Source organism: Rhamphochromis sp. 'chilingali', assembly GCF_963969265.1.
Source record: "Rhamphochromis sp. 'chilingali' genome assembly, chromosome: 18".
Lineage (NCBI taxonomy): Eukaryota > Metazoa > Chordata > Actinopteri > Cichliformes > Cichlidae > Rhamphochromis > Rhamphochromis sp. 'chilingali'.
The window spans coordinates 25,667,421-25,692,154 of record NC_137945.1 but is presented as its reverse complement, the minus strand read 5'-3'; the positions used below and the strand labels follow the sequence as shown (position 1 = coordinate 25,692,154).

At 40.7% G+C, this 24,734-nt stretch overlaps 1 protein-coding gene across 2 annotated transcripts; it reads left to right on the top strand.

The window, feature by feature from the left end:
• The first annotated feature begins 12,272 nt into the window (after positions 1-12,272).
• Positions 12,273-24,605, top strand: LOC308385537 (TIMELESS-interacting protein-like). Of its 2 annotated transcripts, XM_080864517.1 has the most exons (9): positions 12,273-12,337; positions 13,760-13,863; positions 16,757-16,904; positions 17,363-17,453; positions 18,681-18,756; positions 19,065-19,187; positions 19,274-19,337; positions 20,120-20,332; positions 24,150-24,605. In XM_080864517.1, the coding sequence occupies exons 1-9, from the start codon at positions 12,289-12,291 to the stop codon at positions 24,392-24,394; spliced, it is 1,113 nt and encodes a 370-aa protein (XP_080720643.1). In that variant the 5' UTR covers positions 12,273-12,288; the 3' UTR covers positions 24,395-24,605. The 2 variants fall into 2 exon arrangements, with proteins under 2 accessions (XP_080720643.1, XP_080720644.1); XM_080864518.1 differs by lacking the exons at positions 12,273-12,337; positions 13,760-13,863 and adding an exon at positions 15,214-15,590.
• Positions 24,606-24,734: the final 129 nt, after the last annotated feature.

Below are 24,734 nucleotides of genomic sequence, written 5' to 3'. Positions count from 1 at the left end.
TGTCAAGACCAAGTTTTTTCCACGGTCCATCAGGCAGTGGGACGGGTTGGAGAGGAGCAGGATTAGTATGTGCAGTTTTGTCATTGGACTGGCAAAGGAGGCATGAGGTTATGGCAGACTGAACTTGTGAGTCCATTTTTGGCCACCAGTAGAGATCTCTTAATCTTTGTTTTGTGCGCACAATGGTGACTTTCATGTGCCAGTGCAATCAGTTTAGGTCTCACTGAAAGTGGTGCAATGAGCCTTGAGCCTCTGAGAACATAATCACTTAGGGTTGAGAGTTCATTACGGATTTTGTAGTAAGGTGCAAGCGTGACATCAAGTGCTTTGATTGAGGCAGGCCAGCCACTTTGTATTTGTGAACGCAAAGCAACCAGTTCAGGGCAAGTTGAACAGGCAGAGTCAAAGCCCGCAACTGGAAGTGAGGACATGGCAGCAGAAACTTGGGCTACCATTTCATGATCTGAATCTGATGTGGAATGGGAAGAAACGGGCAGGGGCAGGCGAGAGAGACAGTCAGCTGTATAGTTCTGAGAACCTGGGCGGTAAATAACATCATAGTCAAAACACAGGAGGCGGGCAGACCAGCGGGCGATGCGCATGCCAACCCTATTAAACCCTTTGGTGCTCAGCAGCGTTGTCAGAGCTTGGTGGTCTGTCCGCAGAGTGAAACGTCGGCCCCACAAATACGTTCTCCATTTCTCTGCAGCCCACACACAAGCATAAGCTTCTTTTTCAACAGTTGAGTACTTTTGATCTGTTGCAGGCAGTGTGCGGGAAGCAAACGCCACAGGTTTTTCTGTGCCATCAGGTTGCACTTGAGCAAATACAGCACCAAGCCCATAGTCACTTGCATCAGTAGAGATCACAACACGCAAGGCAGGGTCAAACAGTGCCAGTGCAGGACTATTCACCAGGAGTTTTTTTACTTCTTCAAAGCTCGCTTGTGCACCTGAAGTCCATGTGAAAGTGTTCTTGTCGTTAGCACAGGCACACATAGGGGCTACAACAGTTGCAAAGTTTGGCAAAACTTGGAGTACCATGACACCAAGTCCAAGAAGGATCTCAAACTGAGGGAACTGGGGAGGATTAAAGGGGCAGCACAGCAGCGTTTTGGAAAACAGTGTAAAGGCTTTTCAGGAAGCTTTTAGGACGCTGTGAAAATACTGAATTTGAATAGTGGAGGCTAGAAGTAGTGAATGTATCCTTCCTCTCTATCATTAGATGGAGAGAGTGTACAAAGGCCGGCATAGTGGGTCTGTGGCCACTCTTGCTTGCACTTTTGCGTGTCCGTCAGCCAGCTGTGGAGAAGAGCAAAGTTTTTACATGCAAAGAGCTGAAGTGAAAAGCAGTGTTCCAAACAATGAAATGTGTCCACTCTTTGTGCTTTTCATGCAGTAATGTTTGATGTTTGAAGCTATTTCTGCTGTTGTCCCATTCCCGGTGAAATCCGCTGTCCCTCCAATCCCGATCCTCTTGCAAAGCAATCAGCATTTGTCAGACGCATCAGTCATTGGCGGTACTCAGACAGGATCCTGGATGACTACACGTCTGGGGTGGCTAAGAGAGCAATTGAAGGATGCCATGTTTACTGAATATGTGCCTAATTTTGTCAGGACATAGCTGGGTCCATTGCTTCTGCGTGCTCTATTTTCACAAGCAAAGGCCTGGCTCTTTCTCCTGGCACCTTCTCAGGTGAACTCCATGCCGTGGCTTCTTCTCAAATCAACGTCTGGACTGCCGCAAAACAGCTGACCGTTGTCGACAGGATTCGAACCTGTGCGGGGAGACCCCAATGGATTTCGAGTCCATCGCCTTGACCGCTCGGCCACAACAACCACATTTGGTTTTGGAGCTACATACTTGAAAGACATACGTCTTCCAAGTCCTACGCCACACGTCTTTCAAGTAGGATGTGCACAACAACGGCCACGCTGGATTGTAAATGCGGTAGCTGCATGACTTTGGTGAGAAAGCTTGTGGTTTTGCAGTTCCGTGAGATCGGTGCAGCACAGCTGCGGTTGAAGCTAGCTGGCTGACATTAGCTTGCTTGTTTGCATGAACAGTAACACACACAGCTGATGATTTTGCCACCGCAAAGAGCTGATCAGTACATGGTTAGTAAAATGTTATCTTCATTCCAAACATTCAGCACAATATTTAAAGTGGGACTGGGTGTCTTTATGAAGAAGTAGCGTGTCCAATCACAGTTTCATGTAAGAAGGTATATGTATGAAGTGATGAGAACTCAAAGCCTGTGTGAACAGTGTCTTTCCACAGCAAACGGTAGCAGCGAGGCCGATGAAGAATGCACCTGGCCTGACATTGTAAGCCTTTGCAGAAAGAGCGGAGAACGTTTTTACTGTAAAACAGTACGCAGCCCACATGCTTGAACAGCACTGCGAGAAGCAACTGCGATGGCCGGGAATCGAACCCGGGTCAACTGCTTGGAAGGCAGCTATGCTCGCCACTATACCACCATCGCTGTGAAAAACTGCAACATCACTGAGTCATTGTCCGGCTTATGAAGCTTTCAGGACAATTAACAAGGTGGGCATTGTGATTACTCGCTTGTCAGGTTCTAAACTGGTCAAAAGGTAGATCACTAAAAAGACTAGTGCTCTCATGCAACTGCACATTTAATCTCATCAGCTAAGCTTCTTTGCTACTCAAGTGTGGCCTCTCACGCATTTAAACTCTTGTGTGATTTTTAGCACCTTGAGAGTCGCAATGGTCACGCGAGTTCTTCAGGTCACAGCAGACAAGGTGCGAATAGGTGTGAATCTGTCTTGGGACGAATCTGGGACGAGGACGTCTTTGGCTCCTCTCTCAAGTTATTGGACTTTGGCAAAAAGGTTTCACGCTTAATTAAAAAATGAGAGCAAGTGTCTGTGTCCCGAATACAAAGTGGGAGCTGGTTCCACAGAGAGGGGCCTGAAAAGTGATGGCTCTGCCTTCCATTGTACTTTTAAATCCCCTCGGAAGACAGCAGTCTGAGAGCAAAGCACTCTGTTGGGATGATATGGCACTGTGAGATCTTGTAGACAAAATTGGGGGTGATTATTCAAGACCTTGTGTGTGTGAGGGCAAGTATTTGGATTTTTATTTGGGATTTAATTGGGAGCCAATGAAGAGAGAAGTCCATATGGGGGAAATATACTCTCTCCTTCCAGTCCCTGACTGTGCTCTGGATGCAGCGTTTTGGAAAATAGTGTAAAGGCTTTTCAGGAAGCTTTTAGGACACTGTGAAAATACTCAATTTGAATAGTGGAGGCTAGAAGTAGTGAATGTATCCTTCCTCTCTATCATTAGATGGAGAGAGTGTACAAAGGCCGGCATAGTGGGTGTACCAGAGCAGGGCTGTGTGTAAAGCACAGCCAGGCAGCTGAACACTGTATTGTTCTCTATTTTGTCCTCTTTGAGCGCGAGACAAGCCACCACAGCTGGCAACACCTGTCAGTGAACACATTCAGGATGAAGATGGGAAGTGAGGAAGAACTGCTGTCAGTGCTGGAAGAGCTCGACCCCCTCCCCATCACTGCGCAGTCTCAGCAGCCCTCACCCACCCCTGCCTCTCCTGTAGATGCCTCTCAAACTGCATCAGTTCAACCCCGAGTTGAATTATTCCAAGACCGAGATGAGCCCATCTGTTTTGCTGAAATCCAAGAAGACATGTGGTCAGTGCTTGACTACCTCCCCGTCTCTCAGCAGTCTAATGTGCTCTCCTCTCCTCATTCACACAACTACTCGACTCCTAAACAAAATCTCATCTGTCCTGCTGATTCCCCTCCATCCAAACTGGCGTCCTCCCCTGTTGCATTCACTGAATTGCCGTCAACAACCCCCATCTTTTGCCAACTAATGAAAAACAATAATTTCACTATAGACGATTGGACCGATTTCAATTGAATTAAACTGTTACTCCTGTTATTTCAACATCTGTCTTTGTGTAAATAAATGAAAAAACAAACAAAAGATGCTTCTGTCATAAGTTACAGCAGGATGAAACAACCTTCATGTAGTTCTTGTTTTTAACCCTGCAAACCTTCTTTAGTTCTTTTGTTTCCTTTCATATTCAGCACACATCTGTCAGTGTCCACTAACTGTCAGGGAAAAGCCAGATAAAAACACTGTGGGGTCTTTTGGGACACGTGCTCGTTGGGTTTACTCATAGATATCAGAAATGATCTGTTCTGTATTCAAAGGATACACGAAGGACGTTTGTATTAAATGCAATATAGCGACTGATCATATGCTGCTTTCTTTGGGGGCTTTTCACCACCATGTTACACAAATCCAGTTTCTAACTGAAAAGAAAATCCTTCACCATTTTCTAATCAAATTCCCTGGTTTCCCATGTCAGAGATGTCATGGCTGAAAGGATCATCGCCTATTGAGCTCAAAGCTAAACTCTTGTGTAGGGCCTCTTTCCATGTTGCACCATTCATTTTAAAAAGTCCTGGTAACAAGAGACAGAGGTGACTTGATGTATTACAGTTACTTCCCAATTTACAGAAATGATGTGACTTCTGACATTTTCCTAGCAGGAAATGTGCTACTGTGGGACACTGAAAGAATAAACAGCAAGGCACGTTTTGTTTTAATAACTTTTCTTTACTTCATTTGTATGAACTAGGTTTACCTTACAAAATCTTATACTGTATATAATGTTTTATGTTTAATTCATGTCAATGTCAGCTCGTGTTTACTCGGGTGAGCAGTACCGGCCCACAAAGAGAATGCTCTTGGTGGGTTTATGTCGGATGAAGAAGATGAAGTGATGGTCAAAGAACATTTCAAAGCCCACACTGAGAAGTTGTTCAGAAAAAGAAGTTGAACCTGACCAAGATGAAATCCAAAATTGGGAATTAATTGTTTTATTGTATTATTTTTAATGTCACATATGGTGTTGTGTAATCCGTGTATGTATTATGTGTCTCTGCTGATGTGTTTCATGCCTCACTTTCATTTTACTGTAATTAGGCTAGTTTTAAGTTTCTTGAGTATTCTGATAAGGATACTGTGTAGTATGATTTGCAAATGAAGAGGAATCAATTAGTCTTAAATTAATTGACTAAGAGAAATGAAGCGTTGGAAGAATGTTATGTTGATGACTATGAGGTTTCTGGGGTTTATTCAATAGAGCAACAACTGTGTGGGATCTTTATACAAATTCTTATATTCTATTTAGAGCTTGCTTTAAAGTATGTTAGCAAAAAAACAGCGCACGCATTCGTTTTCACGATTTTTGTTCTTCTTTAGTCATTGGGTCTTTTTAGGTGGTACCTCCAGGTACCACAAGGGGGGATGTGGTGGATTTTTGTGTGATATGTATAACTATACACTATATATCTATGTGCACTGAACATATATATTTTAACTTTCATGTAGAGTCTTAAGCACAAGACATTTTGCTTCACCATGGTTTATTAAGGTGGTGCAGTAACAGGGCAGTTAATGCTGCTGAGAGTTCTCCTGCCTAACTCGCTCTCCAGCTAACTAACCTTCCCTAACGTCTTTCATGCAGCACATGTCTGTATCTATTTTTTCTATTTTTTCTACTCTTTTACAGAGCATCTTTTTGAGTGTCTTGATTTTAATTGGATCTAAAAGGGTTGGATCTCCAGAAGATTATCAGGATGGCTTCAAAATTTGCGACTACAGCCCCTCTTCTGTGGAACCAGCTTCCAGTTTGGATTCGGGAGACAGACACTATCTCTACTTTCAAGATTAGGCTTAAAACTTTCCTCTTTGGTAAAGTATATATTTAGGGCTGGACCAGGTGACCTTGAATCCTCCCTTAGTTATGCTGCAATAGATGTAGGCTGCCGGGGATTCCCATGATGCATTGAGTTTTTCCTTTCCAGTCACCTTTCTCACTCAGTATGAGTTAACTGCATTGAATCATATCTGTTATTAACCTCTGTCTCTCTTCCACAGCATGTCTTTTATCCTGTTTTCCTTCTCTTACCCCAACCGGTTGCAGCAGATGGCCCCGCCCCTCCCTGAGCCTGGTTCTGCTGGAGGTTTCTTCCTGTTAAAAGGGAGTTTTTCCTTCCCACTGTCGCCCAAGTGCTTGCTCATAGGGGGTCATATGATTGTTGGGTTGTTCTCTGTATCTATGAAGCACCTTGAGGCGACTTTTGTTGTGATTTGGCGCTATATAAATAAAATTGAATTGAATTGAATTGTGTTAACTTGTGTAGTTACACAAGTTACACAGGCAGAATGCCATGTGAACCCTGTCTCCAGGTGGAAAACAGAATGAGCGATACACCTGCTGTCAGGCCTGCAGGGTTTCTCCCTGTGATGTTCTTCTCTGTCTTGTGGTTGACATTTTTTTTTTTTTACTGGCACAAATAATTTGTGGGGCGTCTTATTGTGACACCTGATTGTTGTAGTATTTTTAAAATGGCTGTGCAAAAAAATAAAAATAAGAACCCCAGATGCATTGCCTGCATTTTTAGATGAATAGTTGTATATAACTTTATTATTTACAAAATTTTTGTTTAATTTTAATTTAAAATAATTACCACTTATATTTGCATTTCAAGTTATGAAAATAATTTACTAAACATGTCTGTGGTTTTTATAGTAAAGAGAAAATATAACTACTACTAGGGTTTTATGTGTTTGTGTGATTTCAGACCAGTTGTTTTAATAACTGTAAATTTGGACGTGTGAGGTTGTGCTGAAAAGAATGATACCAAGAAAGACAAGGTAAAAAAACAACAACAATCAAAAGCAGCCAAAAATGGCCAATTATATTTTGGACCTCAGAATATTGACCCAACAAATCATGAAAAATGAGGTTTCAATAATTGTTTGTGACAGTGCAGCTTTCTGGCAGTAGTAGTAGTCAGTACAATTTGATTTTTTTCTAACAAAAACAGTATGAAACTTAAGTTAGACTTGTGTTTGGAAATGAGCCCCCGCCCAGTGTTGTGTAGCTTTCTGGATTTTATACTTATTGGTTACATATTTATTTATTATACAGGCTATACAGTACACACATTTTATGTAACTGAAATGTTTAATTATGTGGGCTATAGAAAATAATTAAGTTATAGACCATATTTATATGAAACATATGCTTAATGTATATTAATCATATGTAACACCTGCATATGTCTTTAAAACAAGGCTTTGATTTTGCCACCCCATTTGATTTCCATGCCAGCCTGGAAAAATTTCTCTAGATCCGCCCCTGGACCTGTCCTGGACCAGCAACACCAAATCAGTGACTAAAAGAGCTCAGCAGCGACTGCATTTTAAGAGACGACTGAAGAAGGTGCACATCCCCAAACCCATCTTTAATACTTTCTACAGAGGTACCATGCAGAGCATCCTAACCCGCTGCATCACAGTCTGGTATGAAAACTGTCATGCGTCCAATCGCAGAGCCCTCCAGAGGATTGTGTGGACCGCACAGCATGTTATTGGCAGCTCTCTACCCAGTCTACAGGATATTTACACCTCACTGGGAAAGCCACTAGCATCATGGCTGACCCGCATCACCCTTCCCATCAACTGTTTACCACACTTCCCTCCAGAAGACGACTGCGTCATCAGGAGCAGGTCGGCAAGATTGTGCAATAGCATTTTCCCCCAAAGCAGTTTGGCTCCTGAACACCATGGTTCCCTCCTCTGCACTGAAAACTTCTCCACACACTTCTTGGACTACATAATACTCTCCTCTAATTATTATTACTATTATGATGTGAACATTTTGTGCACTTAAATCTTACTGTGCTAATGACCCCTGCATCAGCACCTTGTTTGGAATAGCAGTGGAGAAGACATAGATTCAATGCTGCAGACGTCTGAGCAAAGAAAGCTTCTAGAAGAGTAAAGACTAGCTAGAAGAATGAAGATTCACAGAGTAAATGTGAAAATTCATCACAGGGCTCTATGCACTTGATTAACTGACCATGAGCAAGTTTGCTAGTCTGGAGCATTCAGATCCACCACAAAGACTGTTCAGTGCTCACAGAAACTGCACAATACCCAAGAGCTGCATCTGAGCCTCTACAGGCCTTAAACAGCATGTTAATGTTCAAGACAGTTTAATTAGAAAAAGACAAAACAAGTATGGTTGGTCTGGAAGGGCCGCCAGGAGAAAGCTTCTTGTCTCTAAAGAGAACACAACAACTCAGTTGAGGTTTGCAAATTTGCCCTTGAAAGCTTCTGGAGCAACATATTTTTAAAAGATGAGACTAAAGTGGAGGTTTGGTCATAATGCACAGCAGTAACTTCAGCAAAAATCAAACACAGCACAAACACCTCAAATCCACTGTCAAGTACGCTGGTTCAATTGTGGTGATTTGAGCTTGTTCTGCAGACACAAGCAATAAGCACCTTGCAGTCCACGAACTCCTCTGTATGCCAAAGTTTTCTAGAGTCAAATGTGAGGCCGTCTGTCCAACAGCTAAAGCTTCTCCTAAATTAGGCCATGCAACAGGATAATGAGCCCAAGCACAGCAGCAAATCTACTGCATGGAAGTCCAGACCTCAACCTGACAGAAATGCTGTGTATAAAGAAATGCTTGCAAATGTTGATGAATTGAAGTTATTGCTGCTAACTGCTGCTTCTGTAACCGACTCAATCATAGAATGATTATGATATTGAAAAAGACAAATGCCTGAATCCTAAATTGTGGATATCCTTTTGTTGTGATCTAAAATGTAACACTAAATGTGATTAAAACACTAAAAATCTGGACTCTTGGGCTCAACAACTGCAAGGATCACCAGCCCGAGGAAAACACAAAATACACATGACCCCGTGACAAAGACAATTCATTCTTGAATGAAGACATTGATCTGACTTTTTAAAATTTTGCCAATTGTGTTTATTATTAAATTATTGAGGAAATAGAAAGGGGGGAGGGGTTTTAAAGAAGAAGGTAAAGGAAAGGGATAGAAAGGAGGAAAGAGATAGAGGAGAGAAAACCCCAACAATCCCCTCTGAGCAAGCACTAGGTGCGACAGTGGATAGGAAAAACTCCCTTTAAAGGAAGAAACCTATGACAGAACCAGGCTCTAGAGGGGGCAGTCAACTGTCGGGACTGGTTGGGGGGTGAGGGTGAAAAGAGAGAGGGGGGGGGAGGGGGAGGAGATGGGACAGGTGATAGGAGTTAAAGGGAGACAGGGGAGGGAGAGGTGTCAGGAGAGAAAGGGAGAGAAAGAGAGAGGAGAGGTGAAAATTAAGATGGAACAGACGAGGTGACATTAGCAGTAGAAAAAGTAGAAAAAGTAGAAAAAGCAGGAGTGTCCCTCCTCCAGAAGAAGCAGAAGCGTTTTTTCTTCTTTTCCATGAGCTTTTCCACGAGCACTTTTTTCTCTAGGATGAGGGTTCTCAACTGATCGATTGTTTCTGCATTCTCCTGCTCAAGTCTCTTGCATGTTTTCTCCACTTCTTCTAATTTGGCTTGTTTGTCTTCGAGCCTTTCTTTCATTTCTTTAGATGTTGCCTCCTGCATTAGCTTTGCCTCGTGCAGCTCTGTATAACTCTGTTGTAATTTGTTGTGCGTGTCTTCCAACTGCTGACTTCTGCTCTCGATTTCTTGAAGTGAACACTGCAGGTCTTCGTTTGTTTTCTCTAGTTGTTGCTTTAGCACCTGCATCTCAGTGTTTTTGCACTTCACGTTGTCTGAAAGTTCCTCGACTTCTGTGTTTTTTCTCAGCATGTCATTGAGCTTACTCTGCATCTCTGAGCATTGGTTTTGCAGTTTTTCCTTTTCCTCTTCCAGTTCAGTTGTTTTGTAGTTCAGTTTGTTATAAAGTTCTTGCAGGTTTTGGTTTTTCCTCTCAAAGTCCTGGAGAATTTCTTTGTCTTCTTTCTGCTTTATTTCCTGTTGTTCTTGGTCTTGAAGCAGCTCTTGATATTTGTGCAGTGTTTCATCAAGCTTTACCTGCAGCGCTCCGTATTGTTCCTGCACACCTTGGAGTTGGCACTGCGTGTCTCTCTGGTCCAGTTTTTCTTTCTCTTCAAGGATTTCTTTATTCTTTTGCAGAGCTTCATCAAGCATTACTTGCGAGCCTTCGTTGTGTTTCTCGATGTTCTGAAGTTTGCAATCCAGATGTTTCTGTTTCATGTCTTGCTGTTCTTTCTCTTGAAGGAAATCTTTATTTCTTTGCAGTGCTTTATCAAGTTTCATTTTCAGCGCTGTGTATTTTTCCTGCACGTCTTCAAGCTTGCAGTCCGTTTGTTTCTGTTTAATTTCTTGTTGCTTTTGTTCTTGAAGCAACTCTTTATTTTTGTTCAGTGTTTTATCAAGCTTTACCTGAAGCGCTTTGTATTTTTCCTCCATGCCTTGGAGTTTGCACTGCTTCATGTCCTGTTGTTATTTTTCTTGGAGGAGTTCTTTCATTTTTTTGCAGAGCTTCATTAAGCTTGATTTGCAAGCCTTTGTTGTGTTTCTCCATGTCCTGGAGCTTGAAATCCATTTCCTTCTGTTTTATCTCCTGTAGCCTTTTTTCTTGAAGAAACTCTTCATTTGTGTGCGGTCTTTCATCAAGCTTTACTTGCAGCTCCTGATTCTTTTTGTCCTTCAGCACTAGTTTTTCTAGTGCTTTATCAAGCTTTGCTTGGAGCTCAAAGTTTCTTCCCTGCATTTCTAGGAGTTCCATTTCTTTCAACTTTTGAATATCTTCCTTTTCTAGAAGCTGGTTGAATGATTTGTCTACTTGATCAGGAAGTTGAATTTTGTCTTCCTGATCACAAAGAGGAGAGTTGGGCTTTACTGTTTTTTTCTGTTTTCTCTGAGACATGTTTGAATCTGTAAACTGTCACTCTGTTTATATCTGAATTAACTAATTTCAAGAAAGTGTTGCAATTACCTGGACTGCCTCAGCCCAGGTGATGTAACATTAGCAGACAGAGGGTTTGATGTTGCAGAATCTTTGGAGCTGTGCCATGCTGAACTGAAGAGCCCAGCTTTCACCAAAAGGAAGAACTAACTGGGCCCTAGATTGCCCAATCAAACCTCTTAATGCCACCTGCCCTCTCCTACATTAACTGTGGGCTCACCTTGTAGAACAGAGTTGAGTGTGGAAGAAATGGCAAAAATATGGAGCTGAAAAGCTGAGAGAGAAAAAGAAATGATAAATAAATCAATGTGTCAAATTAACTGACATGTTAGCTGGTGGAGTGCCCACTGCATTATATATATATCATCTCTTTTTTATAATAAATAATCAAAAACTTTATTTAAACTAAGATTTTAAAAAATATGTGCCGTGATTGATGTGCTCTCAGACATGTGCTTCAATCCACACACAAATACAAAACAATCTGACCACACGTACAACTGTTTCACAAACTCTATAAAGCATTCACACTCCAATGGATGCATCAGAAAGCAGCTTGGGATTACAATCTTGTCCAAGGATATTTCGCCTGCAGACTGGAGCAGCCAGGGATCAAACCAGAAAACTTTCTGATCAAAAGCTGACTTGTACTAAATGCTGAACGGCAGCCAACCCATTTTAGCCATTTAATGAATGTGCCATTTAATCTTGGCTGCAGCCAAGATTAAATGGCACATTCATTAATTACAGAGTTACGGATTGTTACATGGAACTCAAAAGAAATAATGAACCCATCTCGTGTCCTGTGTCTTCTATAGCTGTCTGTACTTTTACTTCCAAAGTTCATCAGCAAACAGTTTGCAGGCCTCTAATTATCAGGCTGTACTCAAGCGCTTGAATTCAACCTAAAAGCTGTGCTGTCATACAGAACCAAGTACCCTCCGCGGAAACTATAGCTAATGTCACAACTGGATCTGATGAGACAACATCAGTTTGTTTGTTTTGCTTTCATAACAAATAGTTTGAGCCATATACAAATACAGAAGTGACAAAAGGAAACATATTTACAATCCAAAGTCAGACTAACAGTTTTCAGTAGCACAGTCTTTTATTTACAGTCTGCTTCTCCTGGTGGTAAACCTCTATCACATGTTTGGATTAAAAATTAGGCCTATATAGCTGCTGGTTCCAGCTTAAGCAATATGTTAAAAATACTAAATTCTTCATTGATTTGAGCTGTGGGGTTTGCTATACACTGGCAGAAAATTGTAGAGTAAATGGTGAAAACGAACAAACCAAATAACAAGATCCTTGAATTCCATCTTTTTTATTAACAGAAACTCCAACAAATTTATGCCCAATTGATGATGTTTGGGACATGAAAAGTCCAGTCCAGCAGGTGGCGGTAATGCGCCTTAAAGCTTTAACCGCCAAAAAATACAAGAGCAGAAGAAGAAGAAGCCGAGTTCCCGCTTTATGGCGTTTTTCTCTCCGATTATTGTCAAGACTGATTTAACACTTAAAGGTAAGCACCGAGCTAATATTAATCCGAGTCTAGTTAATCTTGAGTTTAGCTCCTGAATGAGGCTTTCTGTTGCTCTCCTCGGTGTCTCTTCTCAAGTTTTTGTGAACAAGTTGGAAAAAAAAATCTGACTAAATTGACTCAAGCTGCTTTAAACTAATTCACAGAAAGATATCACCAAAAGGTTGTGAAACACAGAGAAGAAAAGAATTTATTAGAAGAAAGCTTTTAAATGAGCTCATTGTAATCAGAGTTTGTGTTGTTTTATTAGTCTGTTATTAAGGCTACTTAGCATCTCTGTGGCACCTGCACAGCTTATGAATGCAGCTTGCTAGCTAAGCTAGCTAGCGCCACCCTTCTTCCATATAAGGTCACTTCCGGCTCCAAAAGACCCAACATGTTGGCGGTAAAAGTGCTATAATGAAATACATTTATGAGAAATGTAAAAATAAATGTGTTCCAGGCTAAAACACAGCTGCCTTTATCAGCGCAAAGTTGTGATGAGGCTTACTCAGATGATGGCTCAGATTTCTACACCCACTCGGATATACAGATGAAATCAAGACAAGTACATCAATACAAAAATTCACACGACTGTTCAAAAAATAATAAATTGCATGAATATAGGAAATCTTCCTCTCAGTGACTGAGTTGTCTCATTGTGTCCTCATTTTTTATAAATCAAGGCCTGAGTAACCCAACCTTAAGTGTTCATTAAGGTTTTCGTCACATAGATAGAAAATAAACTCAGAGATTAAGCGGCTGTTATAAACAGAGTGATTAGTTTATGTAAAAAATGTAGTTTGTTGTTGTTCTGGTTTACGTGCTGAAAATGGTTTTATTTGTGTATGTTCAATGTGTTAGACTTGTACATAGTTAAATATATGATCAAATAATGTTGAATCCTGGATATGGATTTGTAAGCAATGAAATTTGAAATAAGGGGGTAGGAACAAGAAAACTTCACCCTACTCCTTTTCGAGCACACACATTCTGTAGACATAGATATTTACATGAAAACTTGATGATTTTTAAGTTTTGTTATTTTTATTTTTTTCTGTTGTTATTTCAATTATATTTGCATGTTTGAAATAAATTTTATCTATCTATCTATCTATCTATCTATCTATCTATCTATCTATCTATCTATCTATCTATCTATCTATCTATCATTTCTCACGGCACACGTATATTGTCGGGTTTTTTCTTGGCCAGGGCATATTTTAAAGAGGAATTGCTCTCCTGGTACTGGTGTGCCATACTGCTGAATTTGGTATCGGTGCTCAAACCTTTTGTGTTTGTTTCAAACAAGTTGTCCACCCAAGGAAGCTAAAATGTGTTCTGTGTGTTCTCAGATGAACATATGAGACACTTTGACTCTTCAGTGCAGTGTGGAGCTTAACAAAGTTCTGTTTTGTGTCCCAGCTGATCAGGAGGAGGAGAAGAGTCTGACGGAGCAGCAGAGGAAATTTCAGCTACTTGGACTCAGCTCAGCCACTGCAGAGAAAACAATGAGCTCAACACAGAAGGTGACAGATACTAGTGTTAAGAAATACTCCATTAAAAGCTGAAGTACTGATATGTATATTTTATGCTAAACTAAATGAACCTTGTGCAATATTAATGTAATGTAGAAATAATGTATACAATGTATACAATGCCTACATCTTAGACGGTGACGTTGCCTCTAAACATCAAAATGAGCAGGAAGATGTTAAAGTGGGATTCAGCAGGATTCAACCCTAACATCAGCTGTAGTGGCTCAGTGTGGGGAAAAGGGTCACAGCTCACAATCATTTCTATTGAGAGCTCCAGTAGATTTTTTTAATGTACAGGCTGTGATCAGCTGACCTGCTGCTCTCTGTGAATTCATCCAGATGTCTGCAGATGTTTCATGAGTTGTCCTGGCTGATTTCCTTTCTCTACACTGACAGTACACTGTCTTTATATTATACACTAAACTGTTGGTATGTGGGTGGAGCTCAGTGAATGAATGTCAGCATCATGAGCTTAAGTTTAAGTTAATCTCTGCTACACTTGATGTAATCTAACTCTGACATGAGCACCACAGTCACTGTGCACCAGTCACACACTGTTCTTTACTTAAATCCATCACATTACAGTAAACTTGCCTGCTTATCCTGCACTAACCTGCAGAGGATTTTACTTGTATCCTCCTGTGGATACAAACCAGCAAGAACTCATCAGATCTCTGTCACTTACCATTAATGAAGTTTGGCTTTTATTAATAAACAGAGAGCACGGATCCGTGCACAGGAGGATACAAGCAGCTGCTTCTGTTTGCAGTCACCGTGCACCAGTGTTGTGTTTAATTGTGTCAGTGTTCATTTTTAAACACGTTTTTTAAATCAAATGTTTATGTATACATCAAGATTAATGTTCCAAACAAATGACACTGTACAGCAAATACATACATAGACATGTGCAGCAAAAGGAATCCGAGAAGATGTTTAACTTCTAAATGTTTAAATTGTTTGTTTTATATCCAAAGTCTGTCAGTTTGTCATTCCCTGTTATTGCTGCTGACTAATCACTCAAAGTGACACAACATGACCGTGGGTCTGATTTTTCTGGTAAACTTGTTTAGCAGCCCACTGGAGACGGATACCCTGTTCTTTGAACTTTAATACTGGACAGAAAATCGTCTCCTTCCAGAAACAAAGGGTAGCATTAGAACTTGTGTGAACAGCAAAACAATGTAGAAGATTTCCTTTTGTGTCTGTGTTGTGTCTAGGGCTGCCACGATTTGTCGACTAGTCACGATTACGTCGACTATCAAAATCGTCGACGACTGATTTAAAAGTCGACGCGTCGTTTGAAGCTTTGTAAGATCCCAAAAGACGCAGGAATAAGTAGCAGGATTTAAGAGTGTAATAACGGACTGAAACAGAAGATGGCAGCACTGCATGTACAAGGATGCCAGCTGCCGTTAAACCCCGAAGAAGAAGAAGAAGAAGAAGAAGAAGAAGCAGCTGTGTCCCAGAATTCATAGCGCGGCCCAGCTCAGTTTCCAACAATGGCGGCAGCTAGTTAGTTTTAATATTACTCTTATTATTCTTTCTGGGTCACAAAATAAACGTTTAACATATTTTCAGCCGAGAATGTAGCTGTGTAAACCTCAAATATCGGCTCAGTTTATCAGGACACCACATATTTTCAAAAGCGCTCCGACGTTTTCAGAGACGTCTGTTACCCACTAGCTCGATAGCTAGCCGGGGGCTAGGTCACTAGCACGGTGAGAACACCGGACTCCAGGCAAATTGTTTTCAAACCCACCGCCGTCTTTCGCTACTCAGGTTAAATATATATGAGTCACTTAGATAAATTAAAAATGTTGTTGTTTGGCTTTTTTTTTTTTTAGTATTTTATTTGTTCCTGAGTAAATCGGTTTGTCTGAGATTAAAGTTATAGTTTTTACACAGCTGAATAAACGTCAAGCAGACAGCTGATTATCAGAAGTGTGAGATGCTGGAGAATATACTCCGTTGTCCTGTTATATTTTAGATAGCAAGGAGTTTATTAAACTTCACCGAAACAATCTGCAAATTTCATTAAAATTGAATAAACTATCATCTTGTCTTTATTTTTAGTTAGCACCTTAAAAGCTTAAAGCTGTAAGCTAATGATAGTTATATAAGAGCATATGCTGCATGGTGCAATAAGCTATAGTTTTACGTCCAGTGGATGATGATCTGATTAGTCGACTAATCGCATAAATAATCGGTGACTAGTCGACTATCAAAATAATCGTTTGTGGCAGCCCTAGTTGTGTCACATCATTTTGGCTCAAGAGTTTACTTTATTGCTATGTTTGTTTTTTGCTATTTTATTACTACATTTGTATTGTGCAGCACTTCGGTCTGCCAGGTGTGTTTTTAAAGTGCTATATAAATGATGATGACGATGATGCTTACGGAACAGCTGAAAGACTTTAAAACAAACCTGTTACTTTAATGATATTTCTGTGGTACTACAGAGTCCAAAAGAAGTATCGCAGTAATAATTCATCCAAATTGTAACTTTTAAATGTCATTATCAGCCCAAAGGTTCACAACCAGTTCATCCCTGATAGAATGTAAATATATACAAATCTATAAATTGTATTATGTATATAACTGTGAAACAAACATAATGGACCATTAATGTATCATAATAGTACATTTCTGAATTTGGGGTATAATTCCAGGTGGGATGAGTGTCTGTACAGCTCCTCCTGTTGATGTAAAAAAAGAAAAAAGTAAATGCCAGTTTTTTTTAGGTTTTCATGTTGATGTTGTAACACAGTAAAGAATTACTCTTACAGAAATAAATGTCATTTTTTCAACTTGCAGTTAAATTCATGTAACTTAATGCTGATGCTGTTGACGACTGGGGCTCACACGTCTTTTACTTTGTCTCCAGGACCGACTCACCATGGTTGACCCACAGGAAAATAGCCCGCAGCACATTCCTGACTATGACGGCATAGAGGATGAAGCTTTCCCCCCACTCCCACCACCACACTCCCCAGGCCGGGGAGGCCAGGAGGAAGGAGACCCTTTTGCAGATGGTAGATGCTGCTGTGCTCTTACAGGATTACTATGAGGTCTTTAAGATGTGATGATTCAGAACTTTGTATTTTAAATTCATGGTTTAATGAAGAATCATAGAAAAATAAGATTCAGGAAAAAAGGCTAATGTGGGAGAAATACAACCTCTCATAGTCCTTCCACAAAGCTTTTTGGAACAGCTTGATAATAATGAATTTGTTAGTTCAGCCTAGAATTAACAAATGCATGAACTGGTTTTTCAGCATCTCTCTGAGACTGGATGTTTCTAACAATAACAACACACATGTTTTTGTTTGTGTGAGCAAATGAAACCTATCAGATACTGTTCAAACCAGCACATTTCTTCTGTAACCTCCAGTCTATAATTTGTCTGGATTTAAAGATAAGCTTGAAGTTTGCCACGCTGCCAACAGAATGAGTTAGAAACACATCCTGTTGTCATGTGTTTTCAATGCAGGAGATGAAGGTGAGGTATCACAGCTGGCTGATGTCCCTACTGCTAAAAGGAGAGGCGTGAAGAGACCCCAACCCAAGCTGGACTCCCACAGGTAGCAAAGACATTTATATCACGACAGAGGGTTGAAATGCATTAAAATGCGCATTTAAATAGGAATTTGATGTCATCTTGTGTGAGCTGGGACACAAGGAGGCCAAAATCATTGATTGACGTGTGCAGACTGTCAGTGTTGCAGCCAGGTTGAACACGAGTCTGTGACTGCACTGGTTTTTATCACCGTTTCACTAATAATCGTGCACAGAGGCTCAGAGACACACTGACACACAGAGTTGTTGCAAATGTTTGAAAACGTAAGTTTGTGGAAAGAACTTTGCACAAAAAAAGTGATGTGATATTATCTGAGTGGCGACACCTGTCGTTTCGCAGAGTACTGCAGCGTCTTCTTACGCTTTAGCGGCGGGTACAAATGACTGCATCTGTGTGATGATGGTGCAGCTTCACTCTGCCAGTCATTTAAAGAAGAAAGACTCTAATACCATTGTTGTTTTCATCATTTGGATGGGCAAAATTCCCAGACTGAAAATTGTCAGAGCGTTGGAGACATCCCTGGATGTGTGTGAGAAAGATGTTTCCAGTCTCTGTACACCTATAGTGTGAACCTGGTTAGTATTGCCAACCATAAGTCAGGCTCGTTGCCAGTAGTCTCCCAGTGGGTGTCCCAGTGGCACTCCTCTGTTACTGTTCTGTTCACAATGTTCCTGGACAGAACTAAGTTATACTAAATCAAAGGATGTTAAATAAGCTTTTAAGTAAGAACGTCGATTATACTTAGGATAAAACTTGCAAGCTGTATTAAAGAAAAACATAGATTTTCATTTGATAAAATATTCAAATTAATTGCAACTTTGCTATAATATATATATATATATATATATATATATATATATATATATATATATATATATATATATATATATATATATATAGCAATTTTTTATTTTTTATTTTTAGATGGAGAAATTTGACTATTTCTCATTATACTGCCTTATGTACAAACAGGTAGGAAAAGAAAACCAAACACCCTACCCCCCCCCCCAACAAGCTACTGCCTTCTGAACATGGTACATCTGAAGGCACTGACATTTCCATTCAGAGGGTCTGTCTGTGTTGGCCCTGTGACAGGCTGGCGACCTGGCTGCTGGGATGGGCTTCAGCCATCCACGATCCTGAATTGGATAAGCCAAATACGCCTGGATGTGCTGCTAACCCTGCTTGTAATCCATTAATGGTTTAACTTAGTCTTAATATTTTTTCCCAGGCTGATATCAGATCGAGGGCTTCCAGCTCTGGGCACTCTCTTTGACAATATCCAGTTCAAAGGCAAAGGACACGAGGTAGGATATGATAACATCTGTCCCACCAATTACCAGATGTGAATGAACATTGGTTTTTGAGCTAAATCTGTTTGGCCTGTCAGCTTTTAATTAGATGTCCTAAATTTGGTTTGAGACTAAAAGGTCAAAAGTTGCCCTTTCTGTCGTGGTCAAAAATGAGTGAGGGGAACCAGAGGTTGGTTTACCAAATTAAGATGTCTTTTGTTCCAATGACTGGAAGTCATTTTTTAGTGGGAAGAAGAAGCGTCCTATCACACACAGCCCTCTTTCATATCACTACTCGCTGTTTTTGATGTTTGCCCCATTAGGCTGCAGACCTGCGGCTGCTGATGCAGAAGATGGAGAACTGGGCCCACAGGTTGTACCCCAAATTGCAATTTGAAGATTTTATTGACAAAGTGGAAAGGCTCGGCAGCAAAAAGGAAGTGCAGGTGAGAGGAAGCAGTAGAATATTTCCTGCAAGTGTGTGGGATTCCTAATGTTCAAAATTTGTAATTTTTTACTCATTCTTCTATAGACATGTCTTAAACGAATACGACTGGACATGCCCCTGACACATGAAGATTTTACAAGTACAGATGGTAAGAAGAAAAATCATTACTGATGGGGATACGGTGGACTAGGGCTGTGAGATATGACCAAAGTCTCATCTCCCGATATAAGAATTCTATCGTCCGATAACGATATAAATCACAGAAATGTAACATTTTCTGTCAATTCTGTGAATCTCGACTTGCGTGAAGTGTTTCCAGCTGCGCGTCATGTAGCTGGAGTCGAGTGTTTTAACCGATGCATGAAACGACACATTTTTAGACAGAAGTTGTAACGGCGCCGTTTTCTTTGTGAGTATTTATTACACGGCGTGCTGCGGGGGAAAGCCTGTTCTAACGTTTGAGTCTAAGGTTTATTTTTTAGCACCTGGCGGCTCTGTTTTACTTCTCATCCGTAAACACTCTGCTCTTTCACGTGATTCCGTTTATTTTGAAAAGCCTCAACAGGATCTTGAGCTTTATTCTGAAAGGTTTATGTGGAACATAAACAAGCGGACACGCGATGGTTTTACCGTCGTTGTTGCTAACGACAACGCATAAAAACAGGCGCTTGTCCGTCCGTAGTGTGGTTATATATAAGAGAAAGAGAGAACTTTACTACAGTGACATCAGAACCATGAAGAAATATTGCCGTAAACAGTTTATTTTGCGACACCACGAAACAAACGATAGCGTAAAATGAAATAGACGTTTTTGTATATATCGTTGTATCGAACAGCCCTACGGTGGATTCACACCTGCAGGTGCACATAGGAAATACTTGCCATATTCCACAGGACTTAATTATCAGCACTGCTTGAAATTGTGTTCAGGTGCTGGTGACGAAGAGGTACAACGTGAACTGGAAACATTTGGGGATCCTGATCTGTTCAGCAGAGAGAGTTTTATTAATGCTCCCCAAGGGCAGATTGCCGAAGCCCTCGCTCCCCCACCTACTCCCTCTCTGACCGAAGAGCAGCAGAAACGTATTGAGCTGAACAGACAGCGGGCCCTGGAAAAGAGGCGCGCACGCCAGCAGCAAATTGGTAAGAATGGCAAAAATGTATCATACAGCTGGGACACAATATAACAGAAATAATTAATGATTCTGCTACAAAACATCCAGCGAAGGTTCATAAGGATCATCTAGCTTCATTGGTGTATTAACTTTATATGAAAATACAAAAAGCAAAACATTGAATGTACAGTATATTGCCAAAAGTGTTTGCTCATCTGCCCCCACACTCATATGAACTCGAGTGACATCCCATTCACGACGTCCGCCTGTGCAGCTATATCAGCTTCAACTCTTCTGGGAGTGTTTATGGGAGTTTATGACCATTTGTAAGGTCAGACACTGATGTTGAAGGCCTGGCTCCAAGTCTCTGCTCTCATTCATCCCAGTGGTGTTCTGGTCAGGACTCCCATGCCAGAGTTCATGTCTTTGTGGACCTTGCTTTGTGCACTGGTGCCCAGTCATGCTGGAACAGGAAGAAGCCATCCCCAAACTGTTCCCTTAAAGTCGGGAGCCAAAATGTCTTTGCATGCTGAAGCATTAAGAGTTCCTTTCACTGGAACGAAGAGACTGAGCCCAACTTCTGAAAAACAACCCCGCACCGAAATCCCCCTGCCACCAAACCTGGAGCTCTGTTGTCCTGGCAACTGCTAAGTTGACTTGTCTATCGGCTTTCCAGATTGAGAACTGTGATCCGTCGCTCCATAGACTGCATCTCTCCTGTTCTAGAGTCCAGTGGCGGCGTGCTTTACACCGCTGTGTCCCATTGCTTTGCGTTGCACTCTGTGATGTAAGGCTTGGACTACAGCTGCTCGGCCATGGAAATGGATTCCACGAAGCTCTCTGTGCACTGTTCTTTAGCTAATCTGGAGACCACGTGAAGTTTGGAGCGATGGACTCCACAGAAAATTAGCAACCTCTGTGCGCCTCAGTATCCACTGACCCCCACTCTGGGATTTTACGTGATCCACCACTTGATGGCTGAGTTGCTGTCGTTCCCAAACACTTCCACTTAGTAGCAGCAGTCTGCATGCCTAGGTGCTTGATTCTATACAGCTGTGGAAGTTACTGGATCACCTGAATTCAATGATTTGGATGATGGGTGGTGAGTGAATACTCCTTACAATATAGTGAAGTGGATCTAGTGTATATATCCACCAGAAACCCTGAAGGTCGAGTGACGAGTTCCCGTATTGCACAGTTCGTCCAAACCACCAGAGATTCCTCACATTAGTGTGGAGTTTGGTAATAAGAGGCAAAGCATGTAGAAAACATTGATTTCTTTACTGCCTGTCTGATGTCAGCTTCAATTAGGCGTAGTATTTTTGTTTTTGCCTTACACTTGTGATCCAAACTGTTTTTACTTCCTCTTTAGTTAAAGCGGAGCCAGCTGTCTGCGATCTATTGTCTACAAATCTTTAACAGTGACATTAAATCGTTCTTCAGGGTCCTCATTTACCGCAGAAATGATGTAATGTGATTTAAATGAGACCCATAGAAAAGAAAATGACCTGTTGATCGGTCTCTATTATGAGCCTTCACCCATAAAAATGTGTTTACAGTTTATAACACTAGATGGTGATATGAGACCGTTTCCATTGTATTACCCGAGCATGATTTACTCATCGACTTTAAACTTTCACATTTTAGTCATTAGTCCTCCTTAAGAGGAGCCAATCCACCCCCCCCCCCTTTTTTTTTTTCTGTCCAGTATAGAAACTAAACAGCTGACATCGTTCGGGTAGTGTAGCTTCCAGAGATCTGAAGTTAACGTGAACTCTGGAGGGCAGTCAAAAGCTTAATTTTTTATAATGCAACATACTATTATTTACATACATATTATTTTAATAAGCAGTTTCAGGGTTCGTGCTGTTTTAATGAGTGTTCGATGGAAAACGACACTGAAGGAATTTGTACTCTTGAGTCACATGACAGTAAATAATTTCGAGTATGTGTACATAACACAGGCTAATGTTTAAAACTATGATTATTATTTTGCTAGCTATCAAACTATCTGGAGAAATGATTGAAATGCACTGAGTGTGATAGAGTACGGCAGTGCTAGCACAGCAGTTAGTTATGGCATGGTGATTTATGCAGTGTGCTTTAAACTTGGCTAACATTACTTAGCAGTAGCAGTAATATTAGTGACTTCACTCAAGTGAAAGCTTTAATCGTTAGTCCGACACTTAACTAGCCAACTTAAGCCTTAAAGAAAAACTGGTAAAAAGAGGGACTGATGCATGTGGGCACAAAGAAGCCATTTCTTGTGCTGCTGAAGTTCCCTGGCTTTCATTCAAAATGTGTTTATCGTGAGCACCGACACATTAAACCATTTAAAAATTATAAATGGCTTTAAGCTCACATTGATGCCTGTGGGGCTCTATCAGCCACGGAGACGACAGACACATTTTAGTGTTTTAATGAATGAATGTTTCATACTTTAAGGCTGCCTGTTTATTTAAGGGAGATGAACAATACATTATTATTTGACATAATTCTATGACAGGTGATGGACTGAATAAATAGATTTTAGGTCGATGTTTGTGCGTTTTTAAAGTCTTATATGTTGAATTGAACTGAGTGTGTCATCTGTTCAAAGCCTCCCGTCAGTGCTGTTCTCCATGCCTGTCTTACTGTACATGGTGTTATTAGCACAAACACTTTAAAGCTGATCATTTAGGACTGTAACAATAATCCAGAGAGCAATGTAGTCAAACATCTCACAGTTAGTTTTATTGGGAATGAACTTTGACCTGTTAGGCCCCCAGGGCTTTTCTGAGCTTCCTGCTCGAAAATGAAGAGGCCAAAATAAATGGAGTATTTCTCTGCAATTACAAACTCTGTGTAAACAGTCTTGGTATCAAAATAAAGCTAACGCTTGTGAGCTGTCATCAGAGGGGTAAATATTACTGCAGATGTTACTATGTCAAAGTTACTGGGACTCAAACATAGAAAAAAATGATTATTTCCCTCACCTAATTTTTAAAAGTATTTTATAGCTTATATGCTATAAAATATACTTTGGGTCACATTTAACTCCAGAAAATCATAAATCAAAATATGGATGTTACCTGTCCACAGATTCATGGTGATGTAACTGCTCTTTTAACTGTTTGGTGTTTGTAGAAATGGTTTACAGCTGAGATTCAGAGGCTTCTGTGGACACTCATGTCTGCACTTATATTTCTGACCTCGTGTTATAACCGATTAAATGTGATCTCCTCTCTTTTCCCCCATTTTTGGTGGTGTGGGTGCTTAACTAGTTAAAGTACCAAACATCTGTCTCCTGTTGTTGTGTCACGTAGGAAAGAAGCATCAATATCTGATGAGCAGACTTGTTCATTTGTGCAGATTTCTTCTTTTGTGTGGTTGTTTTTTCCAAGTGGAGATGAGCATCTCTAACAAGTTGATTTGTTCACATTTGCACATCTGCATTTTTGAGAGAAATGAGTTTTTTGAGTTTGTGCACTATATGCATATAAGACAACCATTTCCTTTTTCAGTATTTTTGTGTGGTGCATTTTTCTCTGTTTTAACAAAAGAGGAACAAAGAACATTTAAGTCAACCTAAGACGATTTGTTTTAATTTTTACATGGTCTTACTGAGGTGATGCAAAGTGGAACATGCAAACTGTTTTTTTGGTAATGTGCTGGAAAAGCTTGATAATGGACCTTGAAAGTGCTTAAAGTGCTTAAATTTGACCCTGAACAATGAGTTTGAACCCTGCAGTTTACAGTTTCATTTTTCATTATCTCAGCTTTGCCTGTCTTTTATAAATCGTAGTAGACTGAGTGTGTCTGTGTTGACTGAAACCATCACTGTTTCTAATTCTCAACCCTTTCAGGCCCTTCAGCCTCTCAGACTGCTGACATGTTAGGAGACAAACCTCCAGCTGCATCCTCACCAAATGTCATCAAAGGTTCTACTGATGGAGATGAAACTGTAGAAGATCCTGACCTCGAGCCTTCCAACAACACCTCCACGCAACAAACCAGCCCGCTTCCCCCCAAAGACTCTGAGCCCGCTGAGGCTGAGACCGGCCTCAGCCCTGAGCAACAGCTCAGCAACGACTGTGTAGAGGGGGATTAAAGTTCACGTGCAGCAGTTTCTGCTGAAAAGCTTTGGCAGTGAGCAGATTTAAAGGTTTCCCAATGTTCGTGCCTGCTCATTCGAGTAATGTTGTGCATTTCTGGTGGTTTATATCTTGAGCACATGTTCCTACTGTGACGTCAGCTTTGGGTTAGCAAAGACATTTATAATCAATGGAAATAAATGTTTTTCTTATTTTTAAAAGTCCAAATCCTAAACGTATTTACCATGTGTTGGTATCTGTTACAGAAAAATATTTGAACTGATCCACAGTTCCTGCTCTGATGCATCTTCTTTCTCCAGTTTCACTATTGGCAGAATTTTGGTTGCAAACATGTTT